At 36.3% G+C, this 16,717-nt stretch overlaps 1 protein-coding gene across 1 annotated transcript; it reads right to left on the reverse strand.

Moving 5' to 3' along the window:
- Positions 1-194: 194 nt before the first annotated feature.
- pstpip2 (proline-serine-threonine phosphatase interacting protein 2) lies at positions 195-14,591 on the reverse strand. The gene is made up of 15 exons (XM_016483435.1): positions 14,410-14,591; positions 13,588-13,688; positions 12,432-12,506; positions 11,134-11,168; positions 10,946-11,052; positions 10,123-10,185; positions 9,140-9,238; positions 7,039-7,084; positions 3,957-4,036; positions 3,533-3,631; positions 3,361-3,457; positions 1,373-1,445; positions 1,208-1,242; positions 1,042-1,112; positions 195-881 (listed from the first exon to the last, which is right to left on the reverse strand). The coding sequence occupies exons 1-14, from the start codon at positions 14,440-14,442 to the stop codon at positions 1,057-1,059; spliced, it is 999 nt and encodes a 332-aa protein (XP_016338921.1). The 5' UTR covers positions 14,443-14,591; the 3' UTR covers positions 195-881; positions 1,042-1,056.
- Between the last annotated feature and the right edge of the window lie 2,126 nt (positions 14,592-16,717).

The raw sequence follows: 16,717 nt of genomic DNA on the forward strand, positions 1-16,717 counted from the left end.
TGCAAGGTTTCAAATGTGACCTCATATGTGACCAAAGGTTTCAAAGGCTCCTCAGCTCCTGTGACCTTGTGAGGAAACAGAATGTCGACTGGTTGCACACTTAACAATCTGCAGTTATCTTGGAAACAGTTTTCTATTCACGACTCAAACGGACACTTCTCCACAGAGGAATAAAGCTGACATACCACAATGTCAATACCACAGATCAAATCGTATATACAGTACATTTATTGAAGCAATATATCCAGTGATGCAGGACTCTGTATTGACAGTGTGTAGAATTTTACACTAGAAATAAATTATATTTTTGTGGCCTTTATAAAAAGCTGATTTAAAAGTGAAGCGTGTAATTACTGGACCACTAGCTACACCAAACTGAATTAAAAAAATAATGACAAAAGAACTGGTCCTTTCCTGTTTTCCATTGGTTGGCCAAACGGGTAGCCCCGCCTCCAAACTCACCCCATTGGTTGAGCCCAATAAGGCTGTTCAAACACACTGCAATTCCATTTGATGCCACTAGTGGTGCAAAATTATACATATTTTTTTTACAGTAAATAAAATACAAATATTTATACAACGTTGTTTGTTGATGTTATCAGTGTAGTGAGAACTTCAGGATTTGACTTTTTATGACTATGTAATAGTGTCAAAGCTCACCGTGTTTGCATGGGTGGATTTTAGGTTAGCAAGTTAACAATGTTTTTTTATACAGAGACAGGGAAACTCTTCATGCCAGGCTACAATATATTCTCACCACATGGTATGAGGAAGCTGGCAACAGCATTAGATGGTAACCAATGTGCTTTTCAACCCTTGATGAAAAATGTAACAAATGCCTTCACAATATTCCTATCGAGCAGCAAAAGGGCTTGCAAAGACTGAAAAAGAAAAAAATGAATAACTTAAACACCATTTCCTCAAGGGAGCATTCCAGGGATTCATAAACAACAGTATTAACTGTATAATACTTGGTCCAGCATTAATATTATACTGTTTATAAATTGTACGTCAAGGTTACATTCCTGCGAGAATTCTTACCGAGTCGTGATCTTATTAGTATCGTATTAGGCTGTATCCTGGTTCTGCTGCGGTTGAGTATAAAGGATCATCTGAGGATGATAGATGCAACAAGAAATGGGAATTGAATAAGCATACAGAAGAGAACGTATAAACTCATTGCTATATGCATATAATATTTTCATACTTTCTGCAGTTGGTGGTGGAGGTGCTGCAGCTCTCCTGAAATAAAACACAGCAAGACGTAAGATAATATTAAATCTGATGGTCATATTTTCATAAGGAATAAAATAAACTAATCGGTAATTGGTAAATTTGCGAAATTTGCCATCTGTGAGGAGTGAGGGCTCACCTGCCAGCTGTGGGAAGTGACCGAGTGGGAGCTGATCTCTGATTATTGTAGAAGTTCTCATATGGAACAGATGCTGAGAAAAGATCAAGTTAATAAACATTACAGGAAAGTTCGACCAAACATAAAATGTCATCAAACTCATATTTGAGTGGAACTCAAAGAGAAAGTTCACGTTCTTTTCTTTACAACAGACCGTCAAGCTCTGATAAGGGCAAAGGCTGCATAAAGTCAGGGTTATTATAGTTAACTAAAAGTAAAACTGAAACTAAAATTAAAATTAAAATCATTTAAAAAAATCACTTAAAATAAAACTTTAACTGAAACAGAATAAAATACAAAAAATTTATTTCAGCTACATTTCTCATTTTTAATTTAGTTTAACTTTTAGTAAAATACTTTAAAAATGGGATAAAATTTTATATATATATATACATAAAAAAACTACTAAAAATGACAAACTTTCAAGATAAAATTAAAATGGAAAATATGAAAATTAAAACTGATTAAAAGTATTATTACAAACTATAATAGTACCTCGATGCTAAAATAACACTGCATAAAAGTAAACCATATGAACCCTCAGAAGATATATGATATATGAGACCCGAACCCGATGTGCATAAATTCATTTTTTTTAAAGAAAAACCGACCCGAGACAGACCTGATGAAATTTAATTTCGAACCCGACTGGACCCGAACGTAAACAGCATTGACTTGTGTACAGCCTGCAACCCCGCAGTCAATCAGGAAAAATCCCGGAGTCCTGCTGACTGATTTGGCCGCTTCTCCATTACTTTGATTTATTTAACATTTATTCAATTTATTATTAGGCTACTTTATATTAGTGCCTGCCTGATGGATACAAGTTATTTCTGAGCTCGGCTTTCAATTGTGACCAGTGGATTTGAAAAATAAATGTGATAGTTTGATAAAAAATAAATCGATATCCTAATAATTCATGGATTTGCTAGTGTTGTCTGCAACCTGATCTCCGGCGAAAGGCTTCTGCACACAAAAAAGAAAAGCCCTATATGAACAGATTTGAAAAATAAATGTGATAGTTTGATAAAAAATAAATCGATATCCTAATAATTCATGGATTTGCTAGTGTTGTCTGCAACCTGATCTCCGGCGAAAGGCTTCTGCACACAAAAAAGAAAAGCCCAATATGAACAGGCAGCATAATGAAGCGAGTGGATTTTCCTGATGGATCTCATATATCTATAAGATGATTTCTGTGTGCGAGGTTACAAATATGCTCCTTTTCTATGTGCATTCTTCACTTAACGCGAAAGTGAAAATAGCCTACGCATTCGGGATAGTTTAAAAGAATTTGGGTCTAATCGGGTCCATTTGGAAAAAGCATGTTTATTTTAAATCACCCGAGGCCGCTAATACCGAACCTGACCCGTGTCCGAGGTACCTCTAGTTTTGTGTGAAGACCTCTAGTTTAGAGTGGTCTGGGTTTGATATCTGGGTCTTGTAATCAAACACAATGCAACAAATTGGAACATGTGGAATCATGAATGTGATTTACAATGGACAAAGTCATTTGGACTAATTTTATGGTGCTTTTATGATGCTTTTTTCATTTCAGAAAAAAAACAGAACATTTTTCATAATGAGGGTGAGTAAATAAACTGAATTTTAATTTCTATTCAAATTAGAGCTAAAAAGTTCACATAACAAAATACACAGTAAATGTGTGTTCACATTAGTGAAACTTGTGCAAAATTTTGCACAGTAAAGATCCATTCTCAGTAGTACTGCAATGTATGAAGCACAGCTCACAAAAAGTCACTTTCAAACTTTCTGCTGGTCAACACTGTTGATTCGTGTCACCAACTTGATATGAAATCTGTGCTGGGAAATCTTTCACCCTCATACAAACTTAGCTTTATGGATTCCATTTGAAATGACTGGATGTCGCCCGTGAACGTGACACCACACCTTAATGTGTTGTTGTGAAACCCTGCTGCTGAGAGTACCTGGTGGTTTGTCTCCAGTTCTTCTGAGGTTGATAAAATGCTCAATGTCTTCTTGAATGTTACATTGCTCCAGTGACTTCCTCACTTCCTCAAGGAGCTGTGTAACACAAGATACACATGGTGAGGCGAGTTCCACATGTGGGTCTTACCTGACGCCGCACAGTCAGGTTACCTCATCACTGGAGACACACTGCTGGGAGAGATGGTTGAGATGGGTCCACACAACGTTTCTCAGGGTGCTGATCCGCTCCACTTCCTGTTTCTCAAAAAACTGTGGCAAACATGCACAAGAGATATTTACATGTCAAAGTAGAAAAAATGTCTTTCCTCATTCAGTACACCAGTCAGTCAATAATCACCAAATATAAAACTTGTTGAAGCATGTTTTAATTTAGGCATTTTATGTGTAATTCAATAGATTTGTTTGACCTTTAATGGTTTTACAGTCAACACGAAATGCCATTTACAACCCATTTTCAAGAGGTATGCAGACTTCACATGACCTGACATGAGCACGTTTGATTTGTCATCGATGTGTTGTGAAAAGCGATCATCAGTGTTGGAGTGTGTGATGCAGGTTGGGGCGTAAAGCTCACCTCACAGGCTTTGACATGCTCGTTCAGCCACTCCTCTCTCATCTTCCCCAACAAGGACACATTCTGACTATATATCCTGTCTATTATGGAGTTGAACAAACAAAGACATTAAAATTAGAAATAGAAGAGTTGTGTTGCGTTTATGGCTGGGCAATACAGCTAAATAGTCACATCGCAATATTTTTCAGTCTTTTGATGATATTTAAATCATATCTTAATATTTTTTTTTTCAGTTTCACCGTAATTTTAACAAAACAGTGTTTTTTTTTTTTACACAGTTTTACTAAATAAGCAAAAGATACTTAATAATGTGCATTTATATACACTAATATAACAACACATAGGCATATAAACTACATATATTTCTTTAAAACATTTTTTTTTTCTGCTAACGATTCCACTTCCTTAATTTTTTTTAATTTATTTTACTTTTGAGGAAAGAATTTTTTTTGGGAAAAAATAATTTCATACAAAAAAATTGTGTAAAATTATATAACTTTCATTACATAATTTTTATATTCTGATTTCTTTTTAGAAGCGACACAAATGCAGTCCAATAATTGGCCTTAAAATATATTAAACAATACCAATAATACTAAACAACCATATTTCATTCATTCATTTATTTTTATGAAATACTTTTGACAAAACTGAGTCTTGTACTACACATATTGACATATGAACAACCGGTCCATAACTACACAAGCCTTAAGACTCATTCAATTGGGAATCAGACTACACTGATTTAGAGGTATGCTGCTGATTCACTAAAAAGAACCAACTCATAAGACTCAATTGTTCGGGAATCGGACAACACTGATTTAGAGGTATGCTGTTGATTCACTAAAAAGAACCAACTCATAAGTAGGGATGTAGCGATTCACTCAACTTACGATTCGATTCACGATTTTGATTTCACGATTCGATTTTCTCACGAAGACAAAATATATAGTAAATGAAAAGGTGTCCTTTTATTAGGCTATTGTTGCACGTTTCTTTGTGAAATTAAAATATAACAAAGCTAAATTGAAATTTTAAAACAAACCTCAAATCAATAAATAAGTTACACAAATAAAAGAAATCTCTTCATATAAACAAAGGCTTTGTCTGTGCTCTTTCCATTTAAAATTAGAGGCAACCACTGCATTTTATTCATGATCTAAACAAAGATGCAGCATACATGCAGCATGAGGAGTTTTTAATCTAAATTAAGACTGTATAATTTCGAAATCTGAAGCAAAAACAGAATGGTCTGACTTTAGTTTTGTGAAACTACTATACATAAAACATATGAACGAAACAGCAGATGAACTGAATGAGACGCAGATTCACTCTCTGACAGCAGGTGGCACTTATGAACAGCAATGATACGGTGTTTCCTGGGTTACCGCTGTAAACAATGCAGCGCTCTTATGAACACTACTTTAATATTAATATGCATCGTTCAGAGCCAAGATGAAAAGAAAATGCCATCTAAACTTTTCTAAAGACAGTCAGTTCCACTCAGTGATACATTCATATAAACTCCTACCCCAATTGTATCGCGATTTGGTTAGCATCCCAACCACTGGTCTATAAATAGATCAGTGATCTCAACCGATTTGAATCGTTATGCTTTTGACTCACTAAAAAGAACCGACACAAAACTCAATCATTTAGCAATCCGACTACCATGAAGTGGTATGTGTTTGATTTACTAAAAAGAACTGACTCCTAAGACTCAATCATTCCCTAACTGTACATATTGTAGGGTGACCATACGTCCTCTTTTTCCCGGACATGTCCTCTTTTTGGACCTACAAAAATGCATCCAGCTGGGATTTCTTAAAAGGGTCATATGATGTGCTTTCAATTTTTCCTTTCTCTTTGCAATGTGTTACAAGCTCTAGGTGCATAAAGGAGATCTGTAAAGTTGCAAAGACTAAAGTCTCAAAACTCTCAGTATGCTGAGTGTTTAAATCTCTTTTGAATGAGTGTTTGCCGCTGTTTACTTTCACTTTCGATTTCGCGATCACACGCACTCTTTGTAAAGGGAGCACATCTTACAAGATCAGATATTTGTCAATGAGCTCAGGATCTGTTGAGCGTATACTCCAGCATGGTCTTGTCAGTCATCTCTCCTTATTCTCGACCTTTGATCAGTCAAAGCTGACTCCGGTAGCTCTTGTTGGATGCAGGGTTGCCAAGCCCGCGTTTTTTCCACAGAATTGGGCTACTTTTAAACTGTTGCCATGGGTTGATTTTCCCCAGCTCAATCCAAGCAGCTGAGTCCTTAATATTCTCAAGAAATGGCTGAAAACACATCTCTTTCATCTTCATTTGACCCTCAAACTCTAGCACTCTCTATTCTAATGCTACTTCTAATTTTATCTCGTTTTTTTTTATTAAAAAAACTTGACCCTCTAACATTTGCACTCTCTATTCTATTTCTATTCTAACTACTTTTTTATTTATAAAGAAAGAAGAGCCTCTAACACTAGCGTTCTCTATTCTCTCTATTCTTTCTACTTATTTTCTTGCATTATCTATTCTTTTTCTGTTCTATTGACTTGTTTTATTTTTATTTAAAAATGACCCTCTAACACTAGCATTCCCTATTATTTTTATATTCTTTCTACTTGTTTTCTTTTTATTTATTATAAAAACAAAATATACTGTTAGGCGAAGCCCCGCCCTTGTCCCCCACACATGAACCCCGCCCCCTACTGTCCTCTTTTTGAAAAACTAAAATATGGTCACCCTAACATATTGCGCTGTAGATTTAGTAGCAGTTTGCAAAATGGACAAATATCAGCTGATTAATTCACCTGATGAATATATAGGTCCATCATTCATTTGTCTTAATGCTCTTATATGTATACATTGTGTAATTAGCCTAATGGCAAGTTTGCAAAGAAACATATCCAGATTTAAAAAAAAAAAAAAACTGCATACACACATATATACAATATTCACAATATTCAATATTGCTTAGTTTTACCAACAGAATCCTCTCAGATATTCAATATATTGCCCAGCCCTGGTTAAAGTATATTATTATTATAAGTGAATATATTATTAGTGCATTTGCTGTCGTTCTTACCGGCTTCCTCTGCTGTCTGCTTGGCTTGCTGTGTTTTGGCATACAGCTTGAAGCATAAGAAAGTAACATTATTTATAACAGAATGTCTTTGTATGGTCATTCACATCTTACAAGCACATAATACAAACAGCTAAATGGCTCTTCTCTCTTTTTAGCTGTTCTCTAAAAACAGTACTGTCTCTCAAGAGATGGAGACTGATAGTTGACTCGCTACAAAAGTTTTATAGCCTTTCAACAGCTCCAGAGTCTTGTCCTCAGGGGATTACAAATACTTCCAACACTGCTGCCATGTTTTATAATGATTCACATCCCCCGGCAGTCATCTTTATCCATTCGTGGCCTTCATGGTTTGTTTTGCATACTGCTTTGCTGTACTAACTCATTTGCCTCCTCTCATGCAGCTCTATGGAATTTAGGCCTGAATTGATCTCGGCTTTTCTCTCCATTTATAAAAGGAAGCGTTCTAGGTAAACATTATTTTCTATAATGTCTAACACACAAAACAGATCTGAATTGCCTGAAGGACATATGAGTGCTTGCAAGGCAGTGAAAGAATAGTGTTACAGTTTTGGGTAAGCATTATATTTTCAAAGGATTGTTCACTGAAGAATGAAAATTTTGTCATAATTTACTCACCCTCAAGTTGTTCCAAACCTGTATGAGTTTCTGTCTTCTGCTGAACACAAAAAAATATATTTTGAAGAATGTTGGTAACCAAACTGTTGACTTCCATAGTTTGGAACAACTTGAAGATGAGTGAATAATGACATAATTGTAATTTTTGGGTGAACTATCCCATCTGTCATTTTGTTTGTATTCATGATATAAAATGGTAAAACAGATGCAAGAAAGGAATACGAATCAGAATTCATATGCAAATATCACAATGATGTCATCACTGTCCGTTACGTTTTGATTCTTCCATATCATTCTAGAATGCTTGATTCTGATTGGCTGGAATGTGTGCTTTATTGTGCAGGTAGTTCCAGTCAGGTTTAATCACCATTCTAAATTAATGTTCTAGCTACAACATAACAAATTATCAAAAGTCAAGTCACCTTTTATTATCTACCAAAAGCAGTCACTGTTTATTTTTTCCTGTTTTCACACTCGCCCCCACACACTTGAACATACAGATCTTGTCAGCACTGCCCTGCAACATTAGCAATTAATTTCCCTACTAAAAAAGGTCAACATTTCCTAGTAGCAAGGTGTTAGCACTATTTATTTGTTGAAGTAGTTGAACACAGATTTGCCATTAGTAGAACACTGCTGAGCACAAACTCAGGTAATTCACACATGCTTAATCTGTTTCTCTCTCACACATACACAAAGCAATGGCTTAAAGGGATAGTTCACTAAAAAAATCTTTCATTTACTCACCCTCTGTATGAGTTTCTTCAATCTGCTCAAAGCAAAAGAAGATATTTTGAAGAATGTTGGTAACCAAATAGTTGACAGTAGCCACTGACTTCCATAGTATCTTTTTTTCCATACTTTGGAAGTCAATGGTTATTGGCAACTGCTTGGTGACCAACATTCTTCAAAATATCTTCTTTTGTGCTTGACAGAAGAAAGAAACTCATACAGGTTTGGAACAACTTGAGGGTGTGCGTAAATTATGACGGAATTTTCATTTTCTTGTGAACTATTCCTTACAAGAGTGTTTAATGTCTCCAGGTGTAAAAACTGTGGTAGTCTATGGATGTTAAATGTTTTAAATGCACTTTGTGTCAGGCAGTACTATTCGTGGACTGACATTTTATCAATCTATGTGATTGGGAAATTTTTAAACTGTAATCTTAAAGTTCTTAAAAAGTATGAAACTTACAAAATGTATGCATGTTAGTTGCTTCAGTCTGAATTTCTCATAGAAGTTTAATATTTAACAGTTCAGCTTTTGGAACATCAATACAGAGATACCAGAAGAGATACCTTGCTAACAACACTGTAAAAAGTGCAGATAAAAGCAAAATGCAGGAAGACCAGAAAAGAGAAGAGGCTTCTATATATGCACTAAAATGTAAGTGAAAGCAAGATTCTTGCAATGGTCATATAGGGCAGAAAAAACAGATGCACTGTCACAGTTTTACTTGCGTACCTTTTCTTGCTGCTTGGAACTGCTAGTGGTGGCATTTCTGTTCATGTTCTGTTCTGCTTCCTCTTTATCTCGACACTTTTGCTCATAAGTCTTCTTCGCCTTAAAAAAGAACATCCGTTGGCATTTAAAGTGTGACCAATACAACTTATGTCTAAATTTAACTATAATCTATATTCTTTGTAAGCTATAATGTGCCATCTTTATTATACTGTAAATAGAATCACACTACCACAGTACTACACTGCAAACCAAAAGTGCACACATTTCACTGAACATTTCTCATGATATCAAAAACACTGTAATCTTAAGATTAGGGCAGAAAAATATAAGACACATAAATGTAGACAATTATAATTGATTCATAGGTATTAATCTCCTTCTGATATTTAATCACATTTATTTAAATGGATGAGCAGATAGTAAGGAAAAAGCAACCAAGCGTCCAACTCCATAAAAACATTTTGGTCACAACTTCAATTTGTATGATTTCACCATTTTGATGACTTTACTATTATTCTAAATATAGGAAAATGTAATATTATATAAAAAAAAACATTTATGTCAAATAAATGGTTTGTTTATTTCTAGGAAAGCGTTGTATGCAACATCACATGTGGTACTACAAAGTTTCAGTTCTTAACTAGTAAATACTGATGCATCATATGACGTGATGCTAATAAACTTAAGGGAAACAGTTTATTTACCAACCTGAATTCACCACTTTCAAAAATGCTTCATTTAAGCTTGAATGAGAAGCTGTCTTTTTACTGAACAAAGCCATTCAGCACAGATCACTTCCCATTTTGTGCAGCTAAAATCAGGTGCACTTATTCACTTCCCTCCTGCCACTAAATCAGAACATATACATCCCATAAAGGAAATAAGGTACCATAGAAAAGAGGGCAGCTAAACCACCTATTATAGCAACAGCACTGACAACAATATACAAACTGAGACCACTTTGCTCTCTCTTTCATACTTACCTCAGCCGTTTTCTTATATTGAGCGGCCTTCTGCTTATGAAGAGTATCCATATGCTGTTCTACCTGAAAAAAAGCACAACTTTTCAATTCATATCTTCAATTTAACACCATTATGTACTGTAGAAAATGAAGTGTAATTTTTCCCTTGTTAAAATACTTTCTTCTATACTTCTATAACAAGTCATTTGCAGGTTGATTCACCTGAAAAGTGTAAACTCTCTCACACTATCAAAACATTGTGCTATTTGTTTTGAGAATTCCGACCATCCAGCATAGCAACACAGGTTCAACCAATGGTGTGAGTTTGGGGCGGAGCTACCTGTTTATTTGACCAATAGCAGACGAGTCCAAAGGCTACTGAATATATTGCTAATATTTAATTCTACTACAGTAGATGATTTACCAGTGCAGATTTCCTTTGAGGCTCTTTGAAAATATTCTTCCCTGTCAGTTATTTTTGATGTCACAGCTTAGGATAGTCAAAATAGTGCAGCGTTTGAGACTGTACGTGATTTTGTGGTGCCATCAGTGTTGTCATTTCCTTGCAATTGGTTGCATTTACACCTCAGATTATTGGGTAAATACGCAACTGCGTCCAGAACTGAAAACCCATGAGCAAAGATGGGAGATTTCAAATCACATACTTCCAAGAGGTCCTGCATCAGCTGAGCAACTAGCAATGAGATGAATGGGAATGCTAACTATCTCCAGGTATGAAAAGTTTGAAAAATCTTTCCAATTGGGGACAATGGTAATGCAGAAAGACACACTTCAAATTTAATCAGTAAATAATAAAGTATTAAATGCTGTTTGTACACCTTACCTTCTTCCGGGCCTCTTTCTGTTTCTCTCTGAAGTCTTCTAATTTCTTTGCTTCCTCCCTCATGGTTTGGGCCAAATGCAGATGGGACAAACTGACGTTTTCTGTTTCTAAACACACATTTTAAACATAAAGGAGGGTAACAGAACATTAAACTGCAATCATGAAGTTTGCAGACAGCATTTACTTACGTAATTTGAAAACGTCAAGTGATCGTTTCAGGGTGCTAAAAACAGAAAAAGAAACGTTGATGAGTAACTAATGTCCATTTTGTGCAATAAAACAATTGTAAAATTGCTGACATCAGTCACTGGTATAGGACTCAGTTAAACTTTTTTTTCCTCACCCCATAGTAAGAGGAAAGGCACTAACCACAAACCATCTACATGTGACCAACCCAGACACTGTTTAGGTTTGTACTTTGAAATGATCGAATACAGTATATCAGTACCACGCTGTTCAACCAGAACATCCAACCAGAAAAGCACAATAACTTGTCATATTCACTCAAGAACCCTCTGGCTAAACAAATCAAAGAATTTAACCTCTATAAAGAACACCAATGTCGGCGCCAATGACCTCGTGGGCAGCGCGCCGACATGTAGCGCCTTTGCGCTTCGGGCGTCCCGAGTTCGAGTCCCGGCTCGTGGACCTTTCCCGATCCCCCCCCCATCTCTCTCTCACCCACTTCACTTCCTGTCGACCTACTGTCCTATCTAAATAAAAGGCATAAAAAAAACGCCAAAAATAAATCTTTAAAGGGGTCATATGATGCGATTTCAAGTTTTCCTTTCTCTTTGGAGTGTTACAAGCTGATTGTGCATAGATAAGATCCCTGAAGTTGCAAAGACTAAAGTCTCAAAACCAAAGAGATATTCTTTATCAAAGTTAAGACTCTGCCACGCCCCCCTAAAACGGCTCGTTCTAACACGCCCCCACATATCTACCTCACTATGTGGAAATATTAGCATAATGCTGCCCAAATGTGCACGCAAAGAAAGAAGGCGTGGTTTCAGTAACCGCAGTTAGTGTTGATGCAGCCATGTCAGGGAGACGCTGTGTGTTTCTACAAAATGATTATCTTTAAAAAAGCATCATATGACCCCTTTACAAAAAAAAAAGAACAATAATAAGTGATGCTTGCTCAAGGTGTTGTGAGCAGTTCTACAGCCTTGCTATACATTTGCTAATGAGTTTTTAAAACACGGTCATTGTGGTTGCTTGGTTATTGTTTACTGGCTCAGCCTAAGACTGTCAAACTCTTAAGTCTCTGATATGGCTCAGGTTCCTCCTTTTATTCTGATTGCTTAAAATATTAATGGCACACCTCTCAATTAGAACCACACAATTTGATGTCCTTAGTTTGGTTTACTGCTAATGAACCCAAAAAATAATAAAGTACTTTTACAATCCTTTCAAGAAATTGCACTTTGTAAAAGTATAACCGTAACATTAACTGTAATAACTGTAATTATACATCGGTACTTACTTCATTTCACTGTGTCCACACACTTTCTTGGACAAACCCAGCAGCTCCTTGGCATATTTCTCTTCTATCGCAGCTCTGCAAATAAGTGTGTTTTTATATTTTAGATCAATGTTTTGTACATAATGACATATTGAGTTAATCTGTTGGTTTGCTTGCCTGAAATGTATTTGTTATTAAATTATCAAGTAATTTTATACGGCCTGAATATTGAGAGTTAGTTTCACACTTTCTATATTGAGGAAATATTTCCACACATTTCTGGTGTTTTCTCCATCCCAGCTTAACATGCCAACTCTGAATACACAATTCAAAAATTTTCTATAACTCTATAACACTATCAAGACATTTATTTGTTTGTTTGAGTATCCCAACCAGTCCGCTAGGATAATAAGATTTTAAGAAATTAGATCATAGATCAGCAGTAGTCAGAGCATTCACATTTGTTAAAGTGAAATAAAGTCAGTAAAATATTTTTAAAACGTTACTAATCATGCATTAAAGGGATAGTTCACCCATAAATGGAAATTCTGTCGTCATTACTCATTACTCACATCATTACTCACCCTGAAGTTGTTTCATTCCTGTACGAGTTTCTTTCTTCTGTTGAACACAAAAGATGATATTTAGAGGAATGTTGGAAACCAAACAGTTTCTGGTCCCCATTGATTTCTATAGCATTTTTTTTCTTTCACATTGAAATCAATAGGGATCAGCAACTGTTTGGTTTCCAACATTCTTCAGAATATTTTCTTTATGTTTGACAGAAGAAAGAAACTCAAACAGGTTTGGAACAACTTAAGGGTGAGTAAATAATGACAGAAGTTTAATTTTGGGGTAAACTATCCCTTTAAGAAAATGCAATGGCCCATTTTAATTTCATGTTGACTAACTTCCATTATTTGTTTCTGTAACTCTTTGATTTAACACAGTGGCGCATTTGAAAAATTTCCAATGTGCATTTTCACATCAACAACAGGAAATCTTGCAACAATGCTCGTCATGAGGTATTTTCCCCCTAAAGACTTCGGTTACTGTAACATTCCTTCAGTTATATGTGAATGCACTATGGAGGGTTTACCCGAATGTATAACTGTGAGAACATCAAGAGTTTGAGGTAAATGTGTCAAACTAGGTGGTAATGACTGTGACTTCTAACCTGGCCTTCATGAAATCCTCGATTTCTTTGCACGTCCTCTTGCCGTCATTCAAGTGCTGGATGATGCTGTCATATCCAGCTGTGCTGATGACTTCAGTGTTCTGATATCACAATTGTATATATATATACAAAACACATAGGCAAATGTTTTATCAAGTAACTTCACAAAAATCACACCAATTATTCATAATCTGAAAGCACAAGCCAGGAATCCACAAAGTGCCACATGTATCACCAATTCCACTGTATACATGAAGGCTATAGGCTTCAGAAACATGGTGGTTTGGACTGTTGACTATCATTACCCATGAGAGCTCAGTCTCTGTAATTTATAAGTCTGAGGGGTAGACATAGCATCATACCCAAAGCCACAGTCAACATGAAATATCTCCCAAAATAAAAGCTAAGAAAACAAAACTAAATTGCACCTTATTGCCTGCTTTGCCTAATAAGGTCTGAGTTCTCAGGCTGGCATGGCCAATAGTCAAACAGCATGCAGACACAATTCAGCATGAGACAGCACACTGAGATACGCTTCTTCTTTTTTATTAACAATATATTATTTTATAAGAATTAACTATTTGGGTTGTTTAATGGACGACAAGGCTTCACATTATGTGTTGACCACACTTCCCTTAAAGGAAATCAGCCCTGTTTCGATATGTGACAGGCGAGCTCAAAATAAAAGGTTTAACTATTTGTTAAACTTACATCAAATCAGAGAAAGTTGGTTATCATTTATTATTATACAAATAAACAGCATGTCCACTATATTTTTCACTAAGAATTGACTGTATGCCCCCCAAAATACGAAAACCTTACCCAAAAATTATCTTTGAAATGCAGTTCTCTCATTGCGTCCGCTGCTGTTTGCTCACGCAGAAAGTGACCGTGAAGTTCCGTATCAGGCTGTAATAACGCTGTGACTGATTTTACACAGACGTGGTGGTCTGCTGCACATCGAGCTTAAAAATAACACGCCTCAGGGTCCTAAATGCGCATCTTTCACGCCTGTCCAGAGAGCGAAAGTGGCTGTGGAACAGAAAACGGACCCGCAAACTTTAGTGGACTATTCCACCACCTAGTGACTGAACTGTGAAGTTGCAGTTCTTATGAAGTTGTAAAATAAACCTGGCCGTCCTTAGGGCGGTGCAACCGGTGCTATAATATAATATAATAGGCTATAATATAATATAATATACTTTTTCGTGCAACATTGAGGATTTGCTATTCATCCTTCAGTCTACTTGCAAGGTGAAGCACAAGAATTTATCATCAATCTTAGTGCTGCAAAGAGAGCGGATCTTCCATGAAATGTTTTAATGCAAATATACCAACTTGATTTTTTTTATACGGCCAACTTTTTAAGAACCAATTTAAAACTGGCTAGTGAAGGAGCAGACCTCACATTTAAAGGCAAGAGAAGCTGATTACATGACCTGAGTGCTCATTGAAAGTGAAAGTGACGTGTGGCCAAGTATGGTGTCCCATACTTGGAATTTGAGCACTGTATTTAACCCATCCAAGTGCACGCACACAGCAGTGAGTAGTGAACACACTCTACTCAGAGCAGCTGGGAGCCCGGGGAGCAAAGGGGCTATTGGGGGTCCGGTGCCTTGCTCAAGGGTATGAAAGGTGGAAGAGAGTGCTGTTCATTCACTCCCCCCACCCACAACTCCTGCTGGTACCGAGACTAAAATCTGCAAACTTCGGGTTACAAGTCCAACTCTCTAAGCATTAGGCCATGACCGCGGCGGAGTGTGAGGAATTAAAAGATCAATTATATATTTTGATACCAGATAAAGCTTTATACACAAAAACAGCAATTTTAAAAACAGAGCAATTACAGTTTGAGGCAGGTCACAATATTGGGGAATTACAGTAGTCCAGGCGTGATGTTATAAGAATGTGCATTACAGTCTCCAAATTTCTCGGGGACAGAACCTGTTTTAATTTCGCAATTGATCTCAGATGAAAGAAGCTGCCCTTTACCACAGAACTGATTTGTTTGTCAAGGTCTAGGGACATCAAATGTAACCCCAAGATTTCTTACATGTGGTTAAAAACTAGCTGCAGGAGAACCCAAATTAAAATCAGAACTTACTTTCATTTCATTGCAAAAACAAGTACTAGTCATCCAACATTTAATCTCCTCATACGTAGCAGTCGCAAAAAACTTCCAAATGATAACCATTATTGGTTTTTGCTGGAAGATAAAATTTTGTATTCTCAGCATAGCAGTGGTAGGATATCCTATATATCTTAAAAATGACACCCAAAGGAAGCATATAAAGTGAAAAAGAAAAGGAACTAAAATAGACCTTTGGTGCACACCGCATCATAAAGGAACCAACAAAGAAAATTCCCCAGTGGTCACTGAGAAGGTTCTGTCTTTAAGATAAAGAGGCCAACCACTGCAGGGTAACCCCCTGAATATCCACCACCTTTTCCAGACAATTTAGCAGAATACTATGATCGGTTGTATCGAATGCAGCACTTAAATCACTGGCCTTCAACAGCGCAGTTTGTGAACCACAGCATGTTTAAAAACTAGAAGGTACAACTCCATTTGAACTGTTAATAATAACTGTTACAGCTGGGCTCAAAGTTTCAAAAACTTCCTTGAAAAGACAAGTTGACATAACATCAGACTCACAGCTGGAACATTAAAGATTCACAATCTGAACAATTTGATGCTGGTTGACGCAAGTCAGAGCCAGTCTGCAGATTTGAGTTGAGAGATTTCATAGGAAATTGCATAGTGTATGATGGTCACAAACACCGATTTTTTTAGGTTCAGACTCTGATTCCATCCAGTCAGACTTGTTTGACATTTTGAGCCAGTTTTAGAACACATTTTCATTTGGCACACGTTTTCTAGAAACAAGGCAAACGTTTCTGCGGGAGTTTGTTGTGATCGGAAAACTTTAAAGTCTGGTAGTGTTTGATCCTCAGTTGTTTAGTGTATGATGACCAGTGTTTTCTCTGTGACTGTTTAAAAAGTTGGTGAGTGTATGATGCCTAGCATTTTAAAATGTCTTCAGATTTTCACAAAGTTGAGAAGTCATGTAGCATTCATGAAGTGTATTCCAGCCTTTAGCTTTAGAAACAATATCAGCTAGCTAAGCAG

The sequence above is a fragment of the Sinocyclocheilus anshuiensis genome, unplaced genomic scaffold, assembly GCF_001515605.1.
Source record: "Sinocyclocheilus anshuiensis isolate Anshui unplaced genomic scaffold, SAMN03320099.WGS_v1.1 scaffold838, whole genome shotgun sequence".
NCBI lineage: Eukaryota > Metazoa > Chordata > Actinopteri > Cypriniformes > Cyprinidae > Sinocyclocheilus > Sinocyclocheilus anshuiensis.